At 38.0% G+C, this 18657-nt stretch overlaps 1 protein-coding gene and 1 non-coding gene across 3 annotated transcripts in view; both read left to right on the top strand.

The window, feature by feature from the left end:
- The window catches only part of FBXO11 (F-box protein 11), a 99406-nt gene that overhangs the window by 49395 nt on the left and 31354 nt on the right, over positions 1–18657 (top strand). Inside the window, exons 2-4 of one of the 2 annotated variants that reach the window (XM_007970708.3) lie at positions 17631–17758; positions 17904–17985; positions 18400–18544. In XM_007970708.3, coding sequence (XP_007968899.1) covers positions 17631–17758; positions 17904–17985; positions 18400–18544 — 355 coding nt within the window. Of the gene's footprint in view, positions 1–17630; positions 17771–17903; positions 17986–18399; positions 18545–18657 lie in introns of both variants that reach the window. The other variant, XM_073022955.1, reaches the window with a different exon arrangement.
- Positions 6060–6171, top strand: LOC119627410 (U6 spliceosomal RNA). Its single transcript, XR_005243604.1, has one exon. It is a non-coding gene; the product is annotated as a U6 spliceosomal RNA (small nuclear RNA).

Below are 18657 nucleotides of genomic sequence, written 5' to 3'. Positions count from 1 at the left end.
TGTAGACTCCCTCCTTTGTATTATGACGTTCATGGTTCTTGCCTTTTACACTGTGCTGTTTCAGTTCTACATTTTCATTATCACAGGTGATAACATAATTATCCTATTGTTAAGTTTTCTTCATTGATTTATATGTAGGTTGATTGTTGAAGTTGAAAAGTAAATGTTCACCTTATGAATATGGACATTTTACCTCTATAGTGCTGAATATGTGCTAAAATTATATTTCGTTCTCCACTAACTGATACTGCTGTCCATAGGCCACTCAAAAGGTATTTCTAGCTGTTTTGATGGATTCTTTTTTACATACCACTTACGGCCTCTTATGTCCTCAAGTTTTTCCAAGTTTCCTACTATCTAATCTATTACCGTTTTTTTTCAAGGAAATTTCATTCCCAGAGCCCTCTTCCAATGTATACTGGTTTCTTTGGACCTATTTTATACCCTTTATCATGGGATTCCTTTTCTTTGTTGCTTTCTTGAGATAGTCCATTTATTGCTGCATACTGTGCCTTTCGCTTTTGGTGTTTGCTCCTTAGTTTTGCTGAAATATATCTTCAAGTAATTTCTTAAGAAAGATTGTGGAGAAGATTAACTTTATACGTCTCTGTGTGTCTGGAAATTCAATCTACCTTTATACTTGTTGGGTGGTTCGATGAGATTTGGCTTGTTTTGAGATCCACATACCACTGTGTCCTTTGTTGTACTTGTATTTTGTAAGTTGAAATCTTCACTGAGGTTTTTGTTTGTTTTTCATCTTTAGAGATGGGATTCCACCTGGTTGCCTAGGCTTGGACTGCATAGTGCAATCATAGCACACTGCAGCCTCGAACTCTTAGGCTTAAGTGATCCTCCTACCTCAGCCTCCTGAGTAGCTGGAACTACAGGTGTGCACCCCCATGCCTGGCTTTCGCTCAGGTTTTGAGGGAACTTGATATCTCTGTCTTCTGTTGTAGGCTCATCTGTAGTCTACCAGGCAATATAGCTTTTTCTACTTTCCTTCACCAGGCAACATTCTTTTTTTTTTTTTTTTTTTTTTTTTTTTTTTTTTTTTTTAACTGTTTGAGGTGGAGTTTCGCTCCTGTTGCCCAGGGTGGAGTGCAATGGCGCAATCTTGGCTCACCGCAACCTCCGCCTCCCGGGTTCAAGCAGTTCTCCTGCCTCAGCCTCTCAAGTGGCTGGGATTATAGGCATGTACCACCACGCCTAGCTGATTTTGTGTTTTTAGTAGAGACGGGGTTTCACCATGTTGGTCAGGCTAGTCTCGAACTCCTGACTTCGGGTGATCAGCCCACCTTGGCCTCCCAAGGTGCTGGGATTTACAGGCGTGAGCCACTGCACCTGGCCACATTCCTTTATTTTTGAGTGTTTCAGAAATCTGTTGAAATTTCTTATGTACACTGATGGTGTCCATCCTGTTTTCTTTGTTGTAGGGGGTTTATATCTTTATTTTCTTACTAATTACATTAAATAGTCTTAGAGATAAAATGAGTCTACTATAAGCCTGGGAACATGGTGAGACCCCATCTCTACAGAAAACACACGTGTGCCTTTGGTCCCAGCTACTTAAGGAGGCTGAGGTGTGGGAGTATCACTTGAGCTCCAGAAGTCGAGGCTGCAGTGAGCTTTGATCATGCCACTGCAGTCTATCCTGGGCGACAGAGTGAGACCCTGTCTCAAAAACAAAAATAAAATAAAATAAAATGAGTCTACCTGGTCGGTCATTTTTCCCCATATTTTTATTTTTAAACATCAGAAATTGAAATGTACTAAGAAAGTAACTTGAACACTAAATCCCTAAAAATGATATAGTGATCTCACAATTCCAGAAAATGATTCTCGATTTCATGTTCTGTTTTATAACTATAAGGAGTATATATACATACAACTTTGCTGTGGATAATGGCAAAAACATTAGCAGGGGTGAGTGACTGAGCTGTAATGTTTTTAGGTTTTTATTTTGTTTTGTTCCTGTTCTTACTACCACCACCCTAATCCAGGCCTTTTTCTAATTTATTGCTGATATTGAAGGAGTCTTTTTTATTGTGCCTTAGTTTCTTATATGCACATTGCCGCCAAAGCCATCTCTTAATAAAAGGTTTGATGAATGTTATAACAGTAATTGAAATTTTTCCCCTAAAAAAAAAAGAGTAAAGACCAGTTCTTTTACCTTGGTATTCAAAGACTTTTCTTTGACTCCCATGGTTCTCAAAGCGTGATCCTGGTCCACCATCATCAGCATCCCTGGCAATGTGTTAGCATTGCAAATTCTCATTCCTCCCTAATTTTCTGAATCAGAAATTACAGAGGTGGAGCCCAGTAATCTGTGTTTTAACCAAACTTCCACATAATTCTAATTAATTTATGCTTTGAGAACTGCTGATCTACTTTGTCCCTCTCATTTTGCAGGCAAAGAATTGAATTCTAGAGCAGTTAATTGACTTGTCCAAAGTTATACAGCTAGGTACAGTTTTCTATTATTTGTTTATTTTATTTTATTTTTTTTTTCAAAAACAACAAAAGATACTTTATTAAAAATAGGCAATAATTTAGTTCATCAAAAGCTTGGCAATTTGTTTATTTTTTTTTCATTCACTTTACCCCCAGTATTCATAGTTTTCTTTCTAATACTCCATATTTGACTTGACTTTTTACAAGTTGTAATTACAAACAAGTCTAAGATGGGAAAGTTGTGGACGACTTTATGGAGAACATGAGATTTGACTGAACAGTAAACATAAAGCAGAGAAAAAAAAGAGGGGTGTTCTAAGCAGTAGGACCACAGTGAATAAAGGTATAGATAGGTAGGTTAAAAAAAAGAAAAAAGAAAAAGTCCTGGGGACAGAATTGGCAAATTGAACTAATAACAGCTAGGTTTTCCTTTATAGGAATAAATTAATTATTACAGTACCTGATGTGTTAATAAATGTTAACTGCTCATTATTATTGTCAGCTGGTGTTATTGGTTGTATTGTTGATTTTGTTGTTACCATTATTAGGGAAGCCAAACAGAACCGAGGTTAAGACTGTGGGTTTCTGAATCGAATCTCAGCCCTGCCACTTACTTTTTGATTTCCAGAAAGTTAATCTCTCCTAAACTTCAGTATCCACATTTGTAAAATGGGAATAATAGTATCAATCTCATAGGGTGGTTGTAACAAATGAGAAAATGTATGCTGATGCTCTGACTGCTTTATAATAAGTACTTTAATTAATGTCAACTATTTTATGTCTTGACTTGATAAGTCATTTGATTCTGAGTGACTTAAATAATGTCAAAAATCATATTTATTCTTAAAGGGTAAATTTGTCATGATTAAAAAGAGTTCACAACTATGGCCAAGGCAGAAAACCTTAATAACAGGGGACTAGTTAAGTAAACTTTAATAACAAGGGACTGATTAAATTATGGGACATTGATATCCTATAGCCATTGAAAACTGTGTTTCAGAAAAAATTATATGAGGTGCATCATGAACTTATTTCATACTCATGATATAGTAACAATGAAAAAGAAAGATACCAAGCAGTACATAGTGTCTCAAATTGTGTAACTCATTTAAAACATTGCTCAGAGAGTGTTATTTGAGCATATTCTTTGGTGGCTCACTCCCATAATCCCAACACTTTGGGAGGCCGAGGCGGGCGGATCACAAGGTCAGGAGATTGAGACCATCCTGGCTAACACAGTGAAACCCCATCTCTACTAAAAATAGAAAAAATTAGCCGGGTGTGGTGGCACGCGCCTGTAGTCCCAGCTGGTAGGCTGAGGCAGGAGAATCACTTGAACATGGGAGGTGGAGGTTGTAGTGAGCCAAGATCACACCACTGCCCTCCGGCCTGGGTGACAGAGTGAGACTCTGTCTTAAAAAAAAAAGAATATTCTTAAACTGAGGCATTGAGTAACTGTTTTCTCTTTTGTGTATTTTTCTTTATTCACATTTTCTAAGTGAACATACTTTTATAATTTGGAAAGAATTCATGTGATACATACTTTGAAACTGGCAGAATTGTTGGAATAGTTCTATAGCATCTCCAAATGACTACTGATACTTTAAAAGGAACAGGATTAATTTTGATCTGTGGTCAGCACTTGGCATTTGTGGATTTAACATTATCTTCTAAGCTTCTAGAACCATTCTAAATACCTGTCATGAGTAATATTTTCTAATAGGAATCATTATTTCTACCTCATAGAGTTTTTAGAAGATTAAATTGGATATTTTTTTTTAAGCCTCCAGGTGGAATTTGAAATATATTTTGAGTGGATCTTGCTAACTTTCAGTATCCCATCTCAATTATGATAATAGCTAACATTGAGAGGTCATCTCTGCCAGGTACTGTTAAGTATTATCAATCTTAGTTAATCGTCACAGTAATTTTATAAGATAGGCACCATGATTATCTCCATTTTATAGATGAACTGAAAATCAGTGAAGGAGCCTAAGTTAAAGAGGTTGAGGCACTTATGCAAGATAACAGGGTGGCTACTAAGCCAGGAATGTGACCAAGAGCCAGTCTTTTTTGAGCCTGAATCCTTAGTCATTGTGCTATACTGTCTCCACATACTACTATTTACAATACTAAAACATCTGAGGAGCTACCTATTAATAAAATAAAGGGTCTTATTTAATATTGTTATATTTTTATATATTTGAATAAATATATAAATACTTTTCCATATGACATGGAAAAGTATTATTTTTTTAAATTCCTGGGCCAGGCACGGTGGCTCATGCCTATAATCCCAGCACTTTGGGAGGCCAAGGCAGGTGGATCACGAGGTCAGAAGTTCAAGACCAGCCTGGCCAATGTGGTGAAGCCTTGTCTCTACTAAAAATACAAATATTGGCTGGGCTTGGTGGTGTGCGCCTGTAATCCCACTACTAGAGGGCTGAGGCAGGAGAATGGCTTGAACTCAGGAGGAGGAGGTTGCAGTCAACCAAGATTGTGCTGCTGCACTCTAGCCTGGGTGACAGAGCAAGACTCCGTCTCAAAGAAAAAATTCTTCAAATTAAACATTTCCAAAAGTTTTATGCCCCGTTCCGTGGTATTATTTTATAGGCTAATATACTCTTAGTAAATATATCCAGTATTATTTAGCAAAATTAACTGGATAACAGAGATAGAGTATGGGGCTCTGGAGCTTAACCATCTGATTTCAAATTCTGCCTCTGCTGTTTAATACTGTGTGACCTAGCGTGAGTTGCCTAACCTCTCTTTGCCTGGTCTCTCCTCATCTGTAACATAGGAATAATAATATGTCCCTTATGAAGTTGATGCACGGATTCAATGAGTTGATACACGTATGAAACACTTGAAACAGTAGTGCCTGTACATGTAAGTTTTCAGTAAGTATTAGGTACACTGTTAGCAGTAATAGTACTATTTATTTGAATTACTATCATTATCATTCATCATCATTTGTATTGATATAATAAACTTTTAAAAGACACCCAAATTACTTTGTAGTGAAAAGTAAAAATAAAAACATTATATCTAGAGTCCATTGACTTAAAAATTATTTTGCTACCATTTATTGACTTTCTAACCTTAAGCATTTCACTTAACCTTAAGGGCCTGAACTGCCTGTCAGTAGAACAAATTAATACCTTTCTTGTCAGGTGATTTATTGATTTGTAAAAAACATTCCTAGAAATCATGTTGCAGTACCACAAATTACAGTCAAACTATGGGAAAGAACTGATGATGCTGAGCCGCCTCCTCATCCTTTTCTCTCTCTGGTAAGGTCCATTTTTCTTCTTTTAATAAAATGGTTGCTGGCTGTATGCAGGGTCTCACGCCTGTAATCCCAGCACTTTGGGAGGCCGAGGCAGGTGGATCACCTGAGGTCAGGAGTTCGAGACCAGCCTGGCCAACATGGCAAAACCCTGTCTCTTCTAAAAATACAAAAATTAGCAGGGTGTGGTGGCAGGCACCTGTAATCCCAGCTATTCAGGAGGCTGAGGCAGGAGAATCGCTTGAACCTGGGAAGCAGAGGTCGCAGTGCGCCAAGATAGCGCCATTGCACTCCAACCTAGGCAACAGAGCGAGACTCAGTCTCAAAAACAAAAACAGACAAATAAACAAAATGGTTGCTTGATGCAGAGAATATTAGCATGGCCCCTGCCCAAGATTGACACACAAATTTATAAAGCATTCTGTATTTAAAAAGTTATTTCTCGTGTGAATTCACAAAGGAAAGGTTAAGCATTTAATGCTTATAAGAATATAGCCATATTTTCATTTTGCTCTTCATACGTCACGCTCTTGCTCTCACCCTCCTTGGCCATTAAACTAAAGACATTTCTAGAAATTTCTGAATTTTATGTGAAAATACATTAGGGACAGGCGCTAAATTGTTTTCTTTTAAGCTGTGTGCATATGATGATTTGTGTGTCCTATTTTATACTTTTATAACACCTACGTGTGTCCTTGGTATGGCACTTACTATATTGCTTTGTTTACATATCTCACTCCCCTACTAGAACAGTTCCCTTAGTGATGGACCTTTATATTCACAATGACTAGCAAACAGATGAAAATTAATAGGCCAGGCATAGTGGCTCACACCTATAATCCCAGCACTTTAGGAGGCCGAGGCGGGTGGATCATGAGGTCAGGAATTCGAGACCAGCCTGGCCAGCATAGTGAAACCCCATCTCTACTAAAAATACAAAAATTAGCCAGGCATGGTGGCATGCGCCTGTAGTCTCAGCTACTTGGGAGACTGAGGCAGGAGAAACGCTTGAACCTGGGACGCGGAGGTTGTGGTGAGCCGAGATCATACCACTGCACTCCAGCCTGGGCAGCAGAGTGAGACTCTGTCTCAAAAACAAAAGGAAAAGAAAAGAAAAAATTAATAACATTTAGTTGATAACGTGTGAATCCAAGGTTAGGCTAAAGCTAGGTTTGACTTAATTGTTAATTTGTGGCTATGGCCATTCTGGTCTTGAATTAATGATATATTTGATACTCTAGCCATATCAGCTTCTACTTGGGCATAACACTACTTTTGAATTACTTTGTCCAATTGAACTTGGATTGAACTTAAGTATTTTAAATCTTTGGAAGTTACTAACTTAAAAAAATGTTTTCTTGCTTGTTAAAATAGAAAATAATTATTGTATGTATTTTATGAATTTTAAACTCTTAGGAAATACTGAACGTGAAAAACTAGGGGAACAAATATGTGAATGGAAGGAAACATTTTTAAATGTTCCATTCTGGGGAGAGACTATTTTATACTCCTTTTCCCAAAAGCAATGAGAGAAAATGTCTTGGGAGAACAGAATGTGATATGTAACAGGAAGGAATTAAAATAAAGTTAAGCTATTCTCAAGAGACTTTAATCCTTGAATTAGTAGTTGTCAGTTGGAGATTTTCTTTTTAATCAAACTAAAGTTATGAACTTTTGTCAATTCTGGGCTCACAGGCATTTTTTACTTATTTTTTAAATTCATTTCAAATTCATGAATCTGTGGACATTTTCTATATAGAGTGTTGTTAATTTTGACATCAACAGATAACAGTCCACTTTACATCATATGGCTACCCCTCAAAAATTGAATGGCATGTCTACCATGAAACAGTATTGTACCCGTATGTACATTATGATAGCTATGATGGCTAGTCTATGCTTTCTGACTCCCCATTCCTAGTGTAGTGTATTTTCAGAGGGACAAAATTCTCTGTTCCAACTCAAATGACTCACTAATGCTTGAGATCTACATATTTAGTTTTATCTTGGGCATTTCCACTTGAATGTCTCACAGGTACCTCAAAACTCAAAATCCAGATGCTTAACTCATCTTTTTTCCCCACCCTCAGCCTCCAAAGTCACTGCCTTATAGTACATGGCACCACCATCCATTGGATTGCCCAAATCAGTATTAATTTGGTTCCAACCTCTTCTCCACCCCCAGCCCACCATATCCACTCATCAAGTTTTATGAGCTTTATCTTGTAATGTATCTCATATATCCATTTCTTCCTCTGTAGCCATCTTCCTCTCTGAGTTGTATTGTGCTGTAGTTCTGTTACTCGTCTCCTCCCACCAGTGCTATTCATTTCCAGTTGTTTTTACATTGTTTGGATGATCTTCCTAAAACCAAAATCAGAACACATTACTGTTCTTTTTAATACCCTTCAGTGACTATATTTTGTTTTTAAGATAAAGTCTAAATTCTTTTAAGTGCTTGTAACAGCCTTTATAATTTGGCCTCTGCTGCATAGTATAGCCATACATATGGAGCAGCTGGCAGTTCCTGAATACCTGTGCTGGAGATGAGCACCTTCAGGTCTTCACATACACTGTTCCTTCTGCATGACTCTCAGTTATCATCCACTTCTCAGCTTGGACTTTCTTCATCAGAAAACCGTATGCCGATACCCACATCATCTAAGATTGGATTAGATGTTCTTACATATTCCCACAATACTTTGTGCTTATCCTTATCAGCATGTGACACACTTCATTATTACTGCCTGTTTAGTTGTCTGTCTCTTAGGCTCTTGAAGAGCAAATACAATATTCTGTTTGATTGACCTGTTTCACCAATACCTAGCACAGTACATGGCAAGATTTGGCTTCTGAAGATTGTTACTGAGTAACAAAAATGCACTTTTTTTTTTTTTTTTTTTTTTAGTCATTTTAAGTATAATGATTCTTGTAGTGGCAACAATTCAATGTAAGAGTGTGTGTGTGTTAATAACTGAATACATTAATGGAAGTATTATGTAGCAGTATCCTAAATAAATAATTTTAAAATGTGACTGTATATAAAATCTGAAACATTTGCTTACAGCAAGTCAAGCTTTTAAAAAGGAGTTTTTTAAATTATAACTTTACTTTTGGGCTCTCTACTATAAAATATTTAAATTTTAAGTAAATCATTTAACTTTATAAGTATTTAAATTTTGTCTTGATTTCCATTTGTGAATTTTTTTAGCAGTTAGAGAAAAGCTGTGGTAGTTTCCAACTGTGTTAGAAACAGTTGTCAAGTGTGGTTCCTTTACACCATGAGACTGGGAGCTGTTTCTAAACACAAAGTTGTTAGTAGCGCAGATTTGCCTAAGTTTCCAATCTGATCTGTGACTACGGGTAAGTAAATTGGAATTTGTATATTTGTGGGGAAAAAAACTTCCTTAGTTTATAACTTCGAATGTGTAGACTTTAACCCCCAGCCAATCAATAGTATAGTTTTTTGCAAACTTTCAAGGTAAAAGGTATATAAAAATCAAGGTATTCTGCTAGCCTCAGAATAAATAGAGTCAAGACACTTAGGAATCTTATTTGAATCCTAAAATAAATTTTCAGTGCTACATTTATTATCAAAGATGTCAAAGATTATTTTTTAATTAAAGAAACATGTTTATTTTCCAGAAGCCTTTACTTATTTCTGTGGTTCCTATTAATAGTGAAGATTGTAGTGTATTTATAGCATAGGATTTGTAGTAAAATCTAGAAATTATAAAATAAATTTTGATATTATGTATGTGTGTGCAAATAGCATACTTTTAAATTGTATATTAACTTTTTGTCCTTTAAGACAGTGGTCCGCAACCTTTTTTGGCACCAACGACTGGTTTTGTGGAAGACAGTTTTTCCACGGACTCAGAGGGGTTGATGGTTTCAGAATGAAACTGTTCACCTCAAATCATCAGACATTAGATTCTCATAAGAAGTATACAACCTAGATTCCTCACATGTGTAGTTCACAGTAGGGTTCACGCTCCTATGAGAATCTAATGCTGTGGCTCATCTGACAGGAGGCAGAGCTCAGGCAGTATTGCTTGGTCGCCTACCACTCACCTCCTGGGTGGCCCAGTTCCTAACTGGCCCTGGGGATTGGGAATTTCTGCTTTAAGAGAACTGATAAAGGTGTAGTGAAAGATATATATGTGTATGTGTGTGGTTTTCTGTTTTTTGTTTTATTGAGATGGTGTCTCATTCTGTCACCCAGGCTGGAGTGCAGTGGTGCCATCTCAGCTCACTGCAAGCTCTGCCTCCAGGGTTCACACCATTCTCTTACCTCATCCTCCCGAGTAGCTGGGACTACAAGCACCTGTCACCACGCCCGGCTAAATTTTTTGTATTTTTAGTACAGAGGGGGTTTCACCATGTTAGCCAGTATGGTCACCATCTCCTGACCTCATGATCCACCCGCCTCGGCCTCCCAAAGTGCTGGGATTATAGGCGTGAGCCACCGCGCCCGGCCATATGTGTGTGTTTATATACACACACAGTCTCTCTAACACAGTCATGCGCCACCTAACGATGTTTTCATCAACAACAGAGACTGTATATGACAGTGGTCCCAAAACATTGTAATACCATATTTCATTTATTTGTTCGTTTGAGGTGGAGTCTCACTCTGTCACCCAGGCTGGAGTGCAGTGGGTATGATCTTGGCTCACTGCAACCTCCTGGGTTCAAGCGGTTCTCCTGCCTCATCCTCCTGAGTAACTGGGACTACAGGCGTGTGCCACCACGACTTGCTAATTTTTGTATTTTTAGTAGAGACAGGTTTTCACCATGTTGGCCAGGCTGGTCTTGAACTCCTGACCTCAGATGTACCACCGCCTTGGCCTCCTAAAGTGCAGGGATTACAGTTGTGAGCCGGCACGACCAGCCTTCTCAGAACGTGTTCTTACCTTTAACAAGTGATTGTATGTGTCTGCATTGTCCAATTAAGGGTAGCTGCTAGCTGCATGTGACTTTTTAGCACTTGAAATATGCCTAGTCTGAATAGAGGCATGCTGTAAGTGTTACACATGCGTACTATTTTCAAAGATTTAGTATGAAAAAAATGTAAATTATCTCAATAATTTATATTTACATGTTGAAATGATATACTTCAGATTTAATATGTTAAGTATATTAAAATTTCGCTTTTTTTTTTAATGCAGCTAAATTACATATGTGGATCACGTTCTATTTCTGGTGGACATTTTTTCTAACTAAAAATAAGTGTTTCTGTAAATTATGGTTAAAATTGAACATTTTTGATAGTTATTTTTAAGTCTTTGATTACAACTTGACATTTAATCATTGGCATTAATATTCTATTAGATGTAAAAATGAAAATTATAAAATGAATTTTATTTTATTTTATTTTGTTTTTGAGGCAGTTTCGCTTTTGTTGCCCAGGCTGGAGTACAGTGGCATGATCTCAGCTCACTGCAACAACCTCCTCCTAGGTTCAAGCGATTCTCCTGCCTCAGCCTCCTAAGTAGCTGGGATTACAGGCGTGTGCCACCACACCTGGCCAATTTTGTATTTTTAGTAGAGACGGGATTTCTCCATGTTGGCCAGGCTGGTCTCGAACTCTCGATCTCAGATGATCTGCCCGCCTGTGCCTCCCAAAGTGCTGGGGTTTACAGGCATGAGCCACTGCGCCTGGCCAAAATTATTTTAAGGTCTTGCTTTTAGACTTGTTGGCGCAAAACCATAACTAATCCATGATTTCGTGTTTCTTGGGTTGGAGCCAGTTTGCCACATGTATCATGGATCTTTGGCTTTATTCATTTTTTTTTAATGTAACATATTTTTTGTTTCATGTATGCTAAGTGTGTCTTGGGAAATACTTCTCCATAATTTCAGGAGGGAACAAAAAATAATGGATCTACATGTAAATGCATTTGTGGATTTGGATGTTGGAAGGAAGTTAAGGCAGTTCTTGTCTGGCTTTTATTTTATTTTTCCTGTAAAGTAGGACATAAGGTTATCATAGCTACCACTAGTGATGGCTTCTCTGAAGAACTCCCTGAATTGAGTAAAATTAAAGGGTTCTCCATTGATGAGAATCAGTATTTATTGAGTACTTAGTGGGCACCAAGCTAAACACTGAAGAATATAAAAGAGGGCACCCTTTTTACCCTACCTTGCCCTCAGAGCTTATAATTTTGTTAGGGAAATATGACATATAACAAAAAAAGGCAGCTAAGGTATAGTAGGGGATATATGGTATATATTCAGTACTACAGGAGTTCAAAAGATGAAGTGAACTCAAATGACTAGAGATTTCTTTTAAGCTTTCTCTTTTGCTGCTTATCACAGTGGTAGCCAAGTAATCTTCCCAGAATGATCCCTTTTTAAGTACCTTCTAGCACTGTACTTGATTCTCAGAACAGTCAATAGCAATTTAATATGAGAACTATGTAGAAATTAGCGCATATTCTTCAGCGCAGAGTTCAAAACAGTAATTTTATAACTCGAGCACTTTAAGACAGTGTTTACAAATAGGAAGTTGAGATTTCTGTGGTATGCATGACTTAAATCATGTAGCTTCTTGAATTTATTTGCTGTGCGTTTTAGGATGCAGCTGAATTAGCACCTTCTCTTTCCTGTTATTACCTCTGAATTCCTTACTTTTCAGTCTTTACTATTTGCTATGTTGATGGTGAGAAGGAAAGGATTCCAGGGTGGGGTAGGTGGGTATCTGTAGTAATAAGATCAACAGATTTTAAAAAGGTGAAGGTGAGGGAGGGAAGAGGGAGTTGTATAGGATGAAAAGTTTGAGAATGTACTTTTGAGTATTGTAGAATTGGACTGACTACTGAGGGTGTGGCAAACAAGCTGATAGAGACATTAACCCACATGCATACATACTACAAACATCAAAATGAAATATGCAATAAGGGCTGGGTACAGTGGCTCATGCCTGTGATCCCAGCACTTTGGGAGGCCAAGGTGGGCGGATCACTTGAGCTCAGGAGTTTGAGACCCATCCTGGGCAACATGGCAAAACCGTGTCTCCAGGAAAATACAAAAATTAGCCAGGCCTGGTGGCGTGTGCACCTGTAAACTGAGGTGAGAGAATTGCTTGAGCCAGGGAAACGGAGGTTGCAGTGAGTCAAGATCTCACCACTGCACTCCAGCTGGGTAACAGAGTGAGACCCTGTCTCAAAAATAAAACAAACAAAAGAAATATGCATTAAGAACAAAACTATAAATGTATAACTAAACTTTTAAGGAAGGAAAGAAGAGGAGGAAAATTCATAGGTATCAGAAATTAGAGAAATAAAATCAGAACAGTAAGCAGGAGCTAGTGTTGATGTATATAGCATAGGGGACTTTTGGTCCTGCATATATTCTAAGGTGTCTGGGGTTGAATTTTATTGCACATATGGGGATAGGATATATGACCTTGGGCCTTTTCAAATTATGTCTGGAACAAAGACCCAGGCATGTGGCATAGAGCCTGAAATAACTTCCCTAATTATGCATAGAGGTTAGAAAAAGTACCCACTAGTCAAAGGCTCACTCAAGAACAAAGTCAATGACAGAACAGTCTAAGAGAGAATATAAAATGTGAGTGAAATGATTGAAGAGATAAAAGACGGAAATGAAGCAATGATGTAATAGATCAGTGTGAAAAACAGTAAGACTTGGGGAAAAATTAACTTTTTGAAATTAAAAATATAATCATGGAAATTGGCAGTAGATGGGTTAAATTTCAGATTAGACAGATACTCTTGCCTTGGCTGAAAAGGAAAAGTCTAGCAATAAATGGTTAAGAATAAGCAAATCTAGGCTAGGCACAGTGGCTCACGCCTGTAATCCCAGTACTTTGGGAGGCTGAGGCAGGCGGATCACCTGAGGTCAGGAGTTCAAGACCAGCCTGGCCAACGTAGTGAAACCCCGTCTCTATTAAAAATACAAAAATTAGCTGGGCGTGGTGGTGCATTCCTGTAATCCCAGCTACTCGGAAGGCTGAGGCCGGAGAATAGCTTGAACTTCGGAGACGGAGGTTGCAGTGAGCCGAGATCACACCATTGCACTCCAACCTGGGCAACAGAGCAAGACTCATCTCAAAAAAAAAGAAGCAGCAAATCTAAAATGTAATCCATAAAAGTAAGAAATTGAAAATAAAGGATTTAAAAAATACTAGACTGATAAAAACCAAAACAGAAAACCAAAATAGATTCGGTTTTTAAAAATATAATCATGGAAATTGGCAGTAGATGGGTTAAATTTAAGATTAGACAGATACTCTTGCCTTAGCTGAAAAGGAAAAGTCTAGCAATAAATGGTTAAGAATAAGCAAATCTAGGCCAATAAATGGTTAAGAATAAGCAAAAATAGACCAAAAATAGATTTTTAAGGCAGAAAGCATTGTTAGTGATGAAGGAAGTCGTTGCATAATGAAGATGATGAAGAAAGGCATTACATAATGAAGAATGGAATAATTCACCAGGAAGAAATAATTATCTTGAATCTGTGTGTCCAAATGATATTGTGTCAAAGCACATAAAGCAAAAATTTGCAGACAAAAAAAAAAAAAGACTACCTACAAATGTAGTGGGAGATTTCAGCACATTTCCTTCAGAAGCCAATGAATAAACCACCACCACCCTCAACAAAAGTGAGAAAAATGAAAGCATAGAGACTGTTTGAACAACACAATTAACAAGCTATGTCTTTTAGACATGTATAAACTGTACGCTCAAAATTAGTGTTGATGTTCCTTTCAAGCACACATAGGACATTTACTAGTCATATTATTAATATACAAACATTTAGAGAGTTACACATATTAAACCTCAAAGGGAGGGAGTTCCACAAATGCCTAAGCATATCATACTGGCTACTTTTTTTGATTCCTGCAGTACATGGAAAATTTACAAGCCGGGCATGTTGACTCACAGCTGTAATAATCTCAGCACTTTGGGAGGCCATGGTAGGAGGATCACTTGAGCTCAGGAGTTTTGAGACTAGCCTGCACAACATGGTGAGACCTTGTGTCTTAAAAAAAAAATTCGTTTTAATTAGCCAGGTGTGGTGGTTCACATCTGTAGTTCCAGCTATTCGGGAGGCCAAGGTGGGAGGGCTGCCGGAGCCCAGAGATCCAGGCCGCAGCAAGCCATGATTGTGCCACTGTATTCCAGCCTGGGTGACAAAGTGAGACCCTGTATCTTTTTGTTTTTTGTTTTGTTTTGGTTTGGTTTGTTTTTGTTTTTGTTTTTTTTAGGCAAAGAAAAATTTCCTTGTTTTTCCAAGTTTCATTTGAAAGTGATGTTAATCAAATAATATTTAAAAGAAATAATAGTAATTGAAATACCTCTTGAACTCTGCATATGAGCCCAGGCATACTGTGTGTTTTACATATATTTAAGTTTTTAGCAGCTTTCAATTATAACATACGATTGTCACCTTTAATAGATGAGAAATTGTAGGCTTAAAAATGTTTATTTACACCCAAGGTTAGCTGACTGGAGATCTCTACTTTTAAATATTACACTTTTACAAACTCTACCCCCTTTTTATACCTTTGTTATTATGAAATATAGCTAGGTGGAGAAACCTACATAAAACACAAATACAGAGTTTGTTGAGTTGTTATTAAGGTATTATCTTTGTAGTACCAACAAGTCAAGAAATAGAACTTTGCCGGCCACTAAGCCTTTTATGTTTCCCATTCTAATTATATTCTCCTCCTTCCCCACTAAAAGCATTTGTATTATAATCATTTTCTAGCTTTTAAAAAAATGCTTTGGCCTGGTGCAGTGGCTCACGCCTGTAATCTCAGCACTTTGGGAGGCCAAGGTGGGCGGATCACGAGGTGAGGAGTCTAAAGACCATCCTGGCCAACATGGTGAAACCCCGTCTCTTCTAAAATACAAAAAATTAGCCAGGCATGGTGGTATGTGCCTGTAGTCCCAGCTACTCGGGAGGCTGAGACAGGGGAATGGCTTGAACCCAGGAGGTGGAGACAACAGTAAAGCCGAGATCGCGCCACTGCACTGCAGCCTGGCAACAGAGCGAGACTCCATCTCAAATAATAATTTGAATACCAAAGTGTACATTCTTAATGTGTTTTGTAAAGTTTTCCTTATTTTTCTCCCACTGTTTTTGTCCGATTTATTTGTTAAGAAACTGGTAGTTTGACCTGTAGAGTTTCTTACAAGTTTGATCAGATTCAGGTTTGATGTTTTTGGCCAGACTTTATAGGTAGTGGTATAGGAGATACATATACACTACTGGTTGTTTTTGTGACTTTACAGACTATTGATACTCATTGGTTAAATCTGTTAACTCATTAGAGATAGCAAAATGGTGATTCTCTAATTTTATTATCTCTTCATTACTGGAATGTTTCTAAAGAGAAGCTTCCCCTCATCTAATACTGAGCTACCTGGTGATTCAATTTATATAAGAGAGGAAGAATAAGTGTTTGCTTATTTCTTGTTATTTACCAGTTTTGTTGGGTTTTTTTGTGTGTTTTTTTTTTGAGATGGAGTCTTGCTCTGTCCAGGCTGGAGTGCAGTGGCGCGATCTCGGCTCACTGCAAGCTCCGCCTCCCGGGTCCATGCCATTCTTCTGCCTCAGCCTCCCAAGTAACTGGAACTACAGGCGCCCACTACCACGTCTGGCTAATTTTTTGTATTTTTAGTAGAGACGGGGTTTCACTGTGCTAGCCAGGATGGTCTCGATCTCCTGACCTCGTGATCTGCCTGCCTCAGCCTCCCAAAGTGCTGGGATTACAGGCGTGAGCCACCACGTTGTTTACCAGTTTTTAACATGATGGGTTGGTTTCCACTAGCATCTTTCAAATAATCTTTTTTTTTTTTTAATTTTTAAAGTATTATTATGAACTCATAGATGGATGGATTGACTGACTGATTTTAAGACAGGGTCTTGCTCTGTCACCCAGGCTGGAGTGCAGATGTGTGATCACAGCTCACTGCAGCTGTGCCCTATTGAAAGCACTTTGGAGGCCAAGGTGGGAGGATCACTTGAACCCAGGAGTCTGAGACCAGCCTGGGCAATATAGTGAGACCCCATCTCTTAAAAAAAAATTTTTTTTTTTTTTTTTTCAAATAGCTGGGTGGTGGTGCACGCCTGTAGCCCCAGCGCATGGGATGCTGAGGCAGGAGGATTTCTTGAGCCCAAGAGGTTGAGGCTACAGTGAGCTGTGATTGGGCCTCTACACTCCAGCCTGGGCGACAGAATGAGACCCTGTCTCCAAAAAAAAAAAAAAAAAAAAAAAAAGATGTTTATACACCAGACTACCCTCTGACACCCTTTTTACCCTACTTGGTATCTCATACCCTATACTGAGCTATTCCTCTTCATAGACACCCTCCTTGCCAAACTGCCTTCACCCTATATGGTCTCTAACCATGTAGTACCAGTTCCCTTGCCACTCCTCTCAGCAAGTGGACATCCTCCTCACCATTTTTTTAAAAAAAAGTCTTCGATGGCCGGGCAGGTGGATCACGAGGTCAGGAGATCGAGACCATCCTGGCTACCATGATGAAACCCCATGTCTACTAAAAATACAAAAAATTAGGCATTGTGGTGGGTGCCTGTAGTCCCAGCTACTTGGGAGGCTGAGGCAGGAGAATGGCTTGAACCCAGGAGGCAGAGTTTGCAGTGAGCAAAGATCACGCCACTGCACTCCAGCCTGGGTGACAGAGCGAGACTCCATCTAAAAAAAAAAAAAAGTCTTCCACATTTTATAGAAATCTAACATTTCTTTCATATGGCTATCCAGTTGGTTGGAATTTCATATAAAACTTGCATCTGCTCCCTCCCAAATTTGAAGTTTTAAGAAAGTTTTCTGTATCCATAGAACTGTTTTTTAAAAGGGTATAATTTTTCTTATTGCTTTTGTTTATAACAGATGATGATGTGCCTGCAGATATGGTTGCAGAAGAATCAGGTCCTGGTGCACAAAATAGTCCATACCAACTTCGTAGAAAAACTCTTTTGCCGAAAAGAACAGCGTGTCCCACAAAGAACAGTATGGAGGTAACTTTAAATGTAATTGCTTTTCTTTTTGTAATGAAAGAATTTTCAGGAAACAAACAAAAAAGGGAACGTCATCCTTTTTTAGAAGTAATGATTATGGATGATAAGAATATTTGCTTTACTAGTTTCTTTTTTGTTTTTGAAGGGCGCCTCAACTTCAACTACAGAAAACTTCGGTCATCGTGCAAAACGTGCACGAGTGTCTGGAAAATCACAAGATCTATCAGGTATTTCCTATGGGAAAGTAAGAAATGGGGTAAAATAATTTTTTTTTAAATTTTGCTTGATACAAAAAATGAACATTAAATGTATTCGAGTATTACCTTTGGGATTCAGAAAGTGATTATTACAGAATAAACTTTAGAACCCTGACCGCTCCCTCTGACTTTTGTTGTTGTATAAAAATGCTTTTTATGTATTTATTTTAACCATTTCTGAGATGGCACATAATACCTAAAAGGAGGAGTACTTTTGTTAGTTCAGGATAGAGATAAATATGTGTTACCCATGAAACCCACATGCTTATAAAATGACCATTATCCCAAAAAAAAGCTATTCATTAGATAAAACGAAAACTGTGTTCTTTAAATAATGAGAAAGTTATTGCTCGAATGATAGTTTATATGTTAATCTCTTCATAGCAGCACCTGCTGAACAGTATCTTCAGGAGAAACTGCCAGATGAAGTGGTTCTAAAAATCTTCTCTTACTTGCTGGAACAGGATCTTTGTAGAGCAGCTTGTGTATGTAAACGCTTCAGTGAACTTGCTAATGATCCAATTTTGTGGTAAGTAAAAACCTATTCCTTATTAACTTGAGATATATTATTTGTTGCCCAAAATGCCAAACATGGTAGGAAAGTCGGAGTGGTGAGTTGGTAGTTACAATTAGTTGGAACAA

The sequence above is a fragment of the Chlorocebus sabaeus genome, chromosome 14 (genome assembly GCF_047675955.1).
Source record: "Chlorocebus sabaeus isolate Y175 chromosome 14, mChlSab1.0.hap1, whole genome shotgun sequence".
Taxonomy (NCBI): domain Eukaryota; kingdom Metazoa; phylum Chordata; class Mammalia; order Primates; family Cercopithecidae; genus Chlorocebus; species Chlorocebus sabaeus.
Note: the sequence above shows the minus strand (reverse complement) of the source record. Positions and strands in the feature narration are given on the sequence as shown.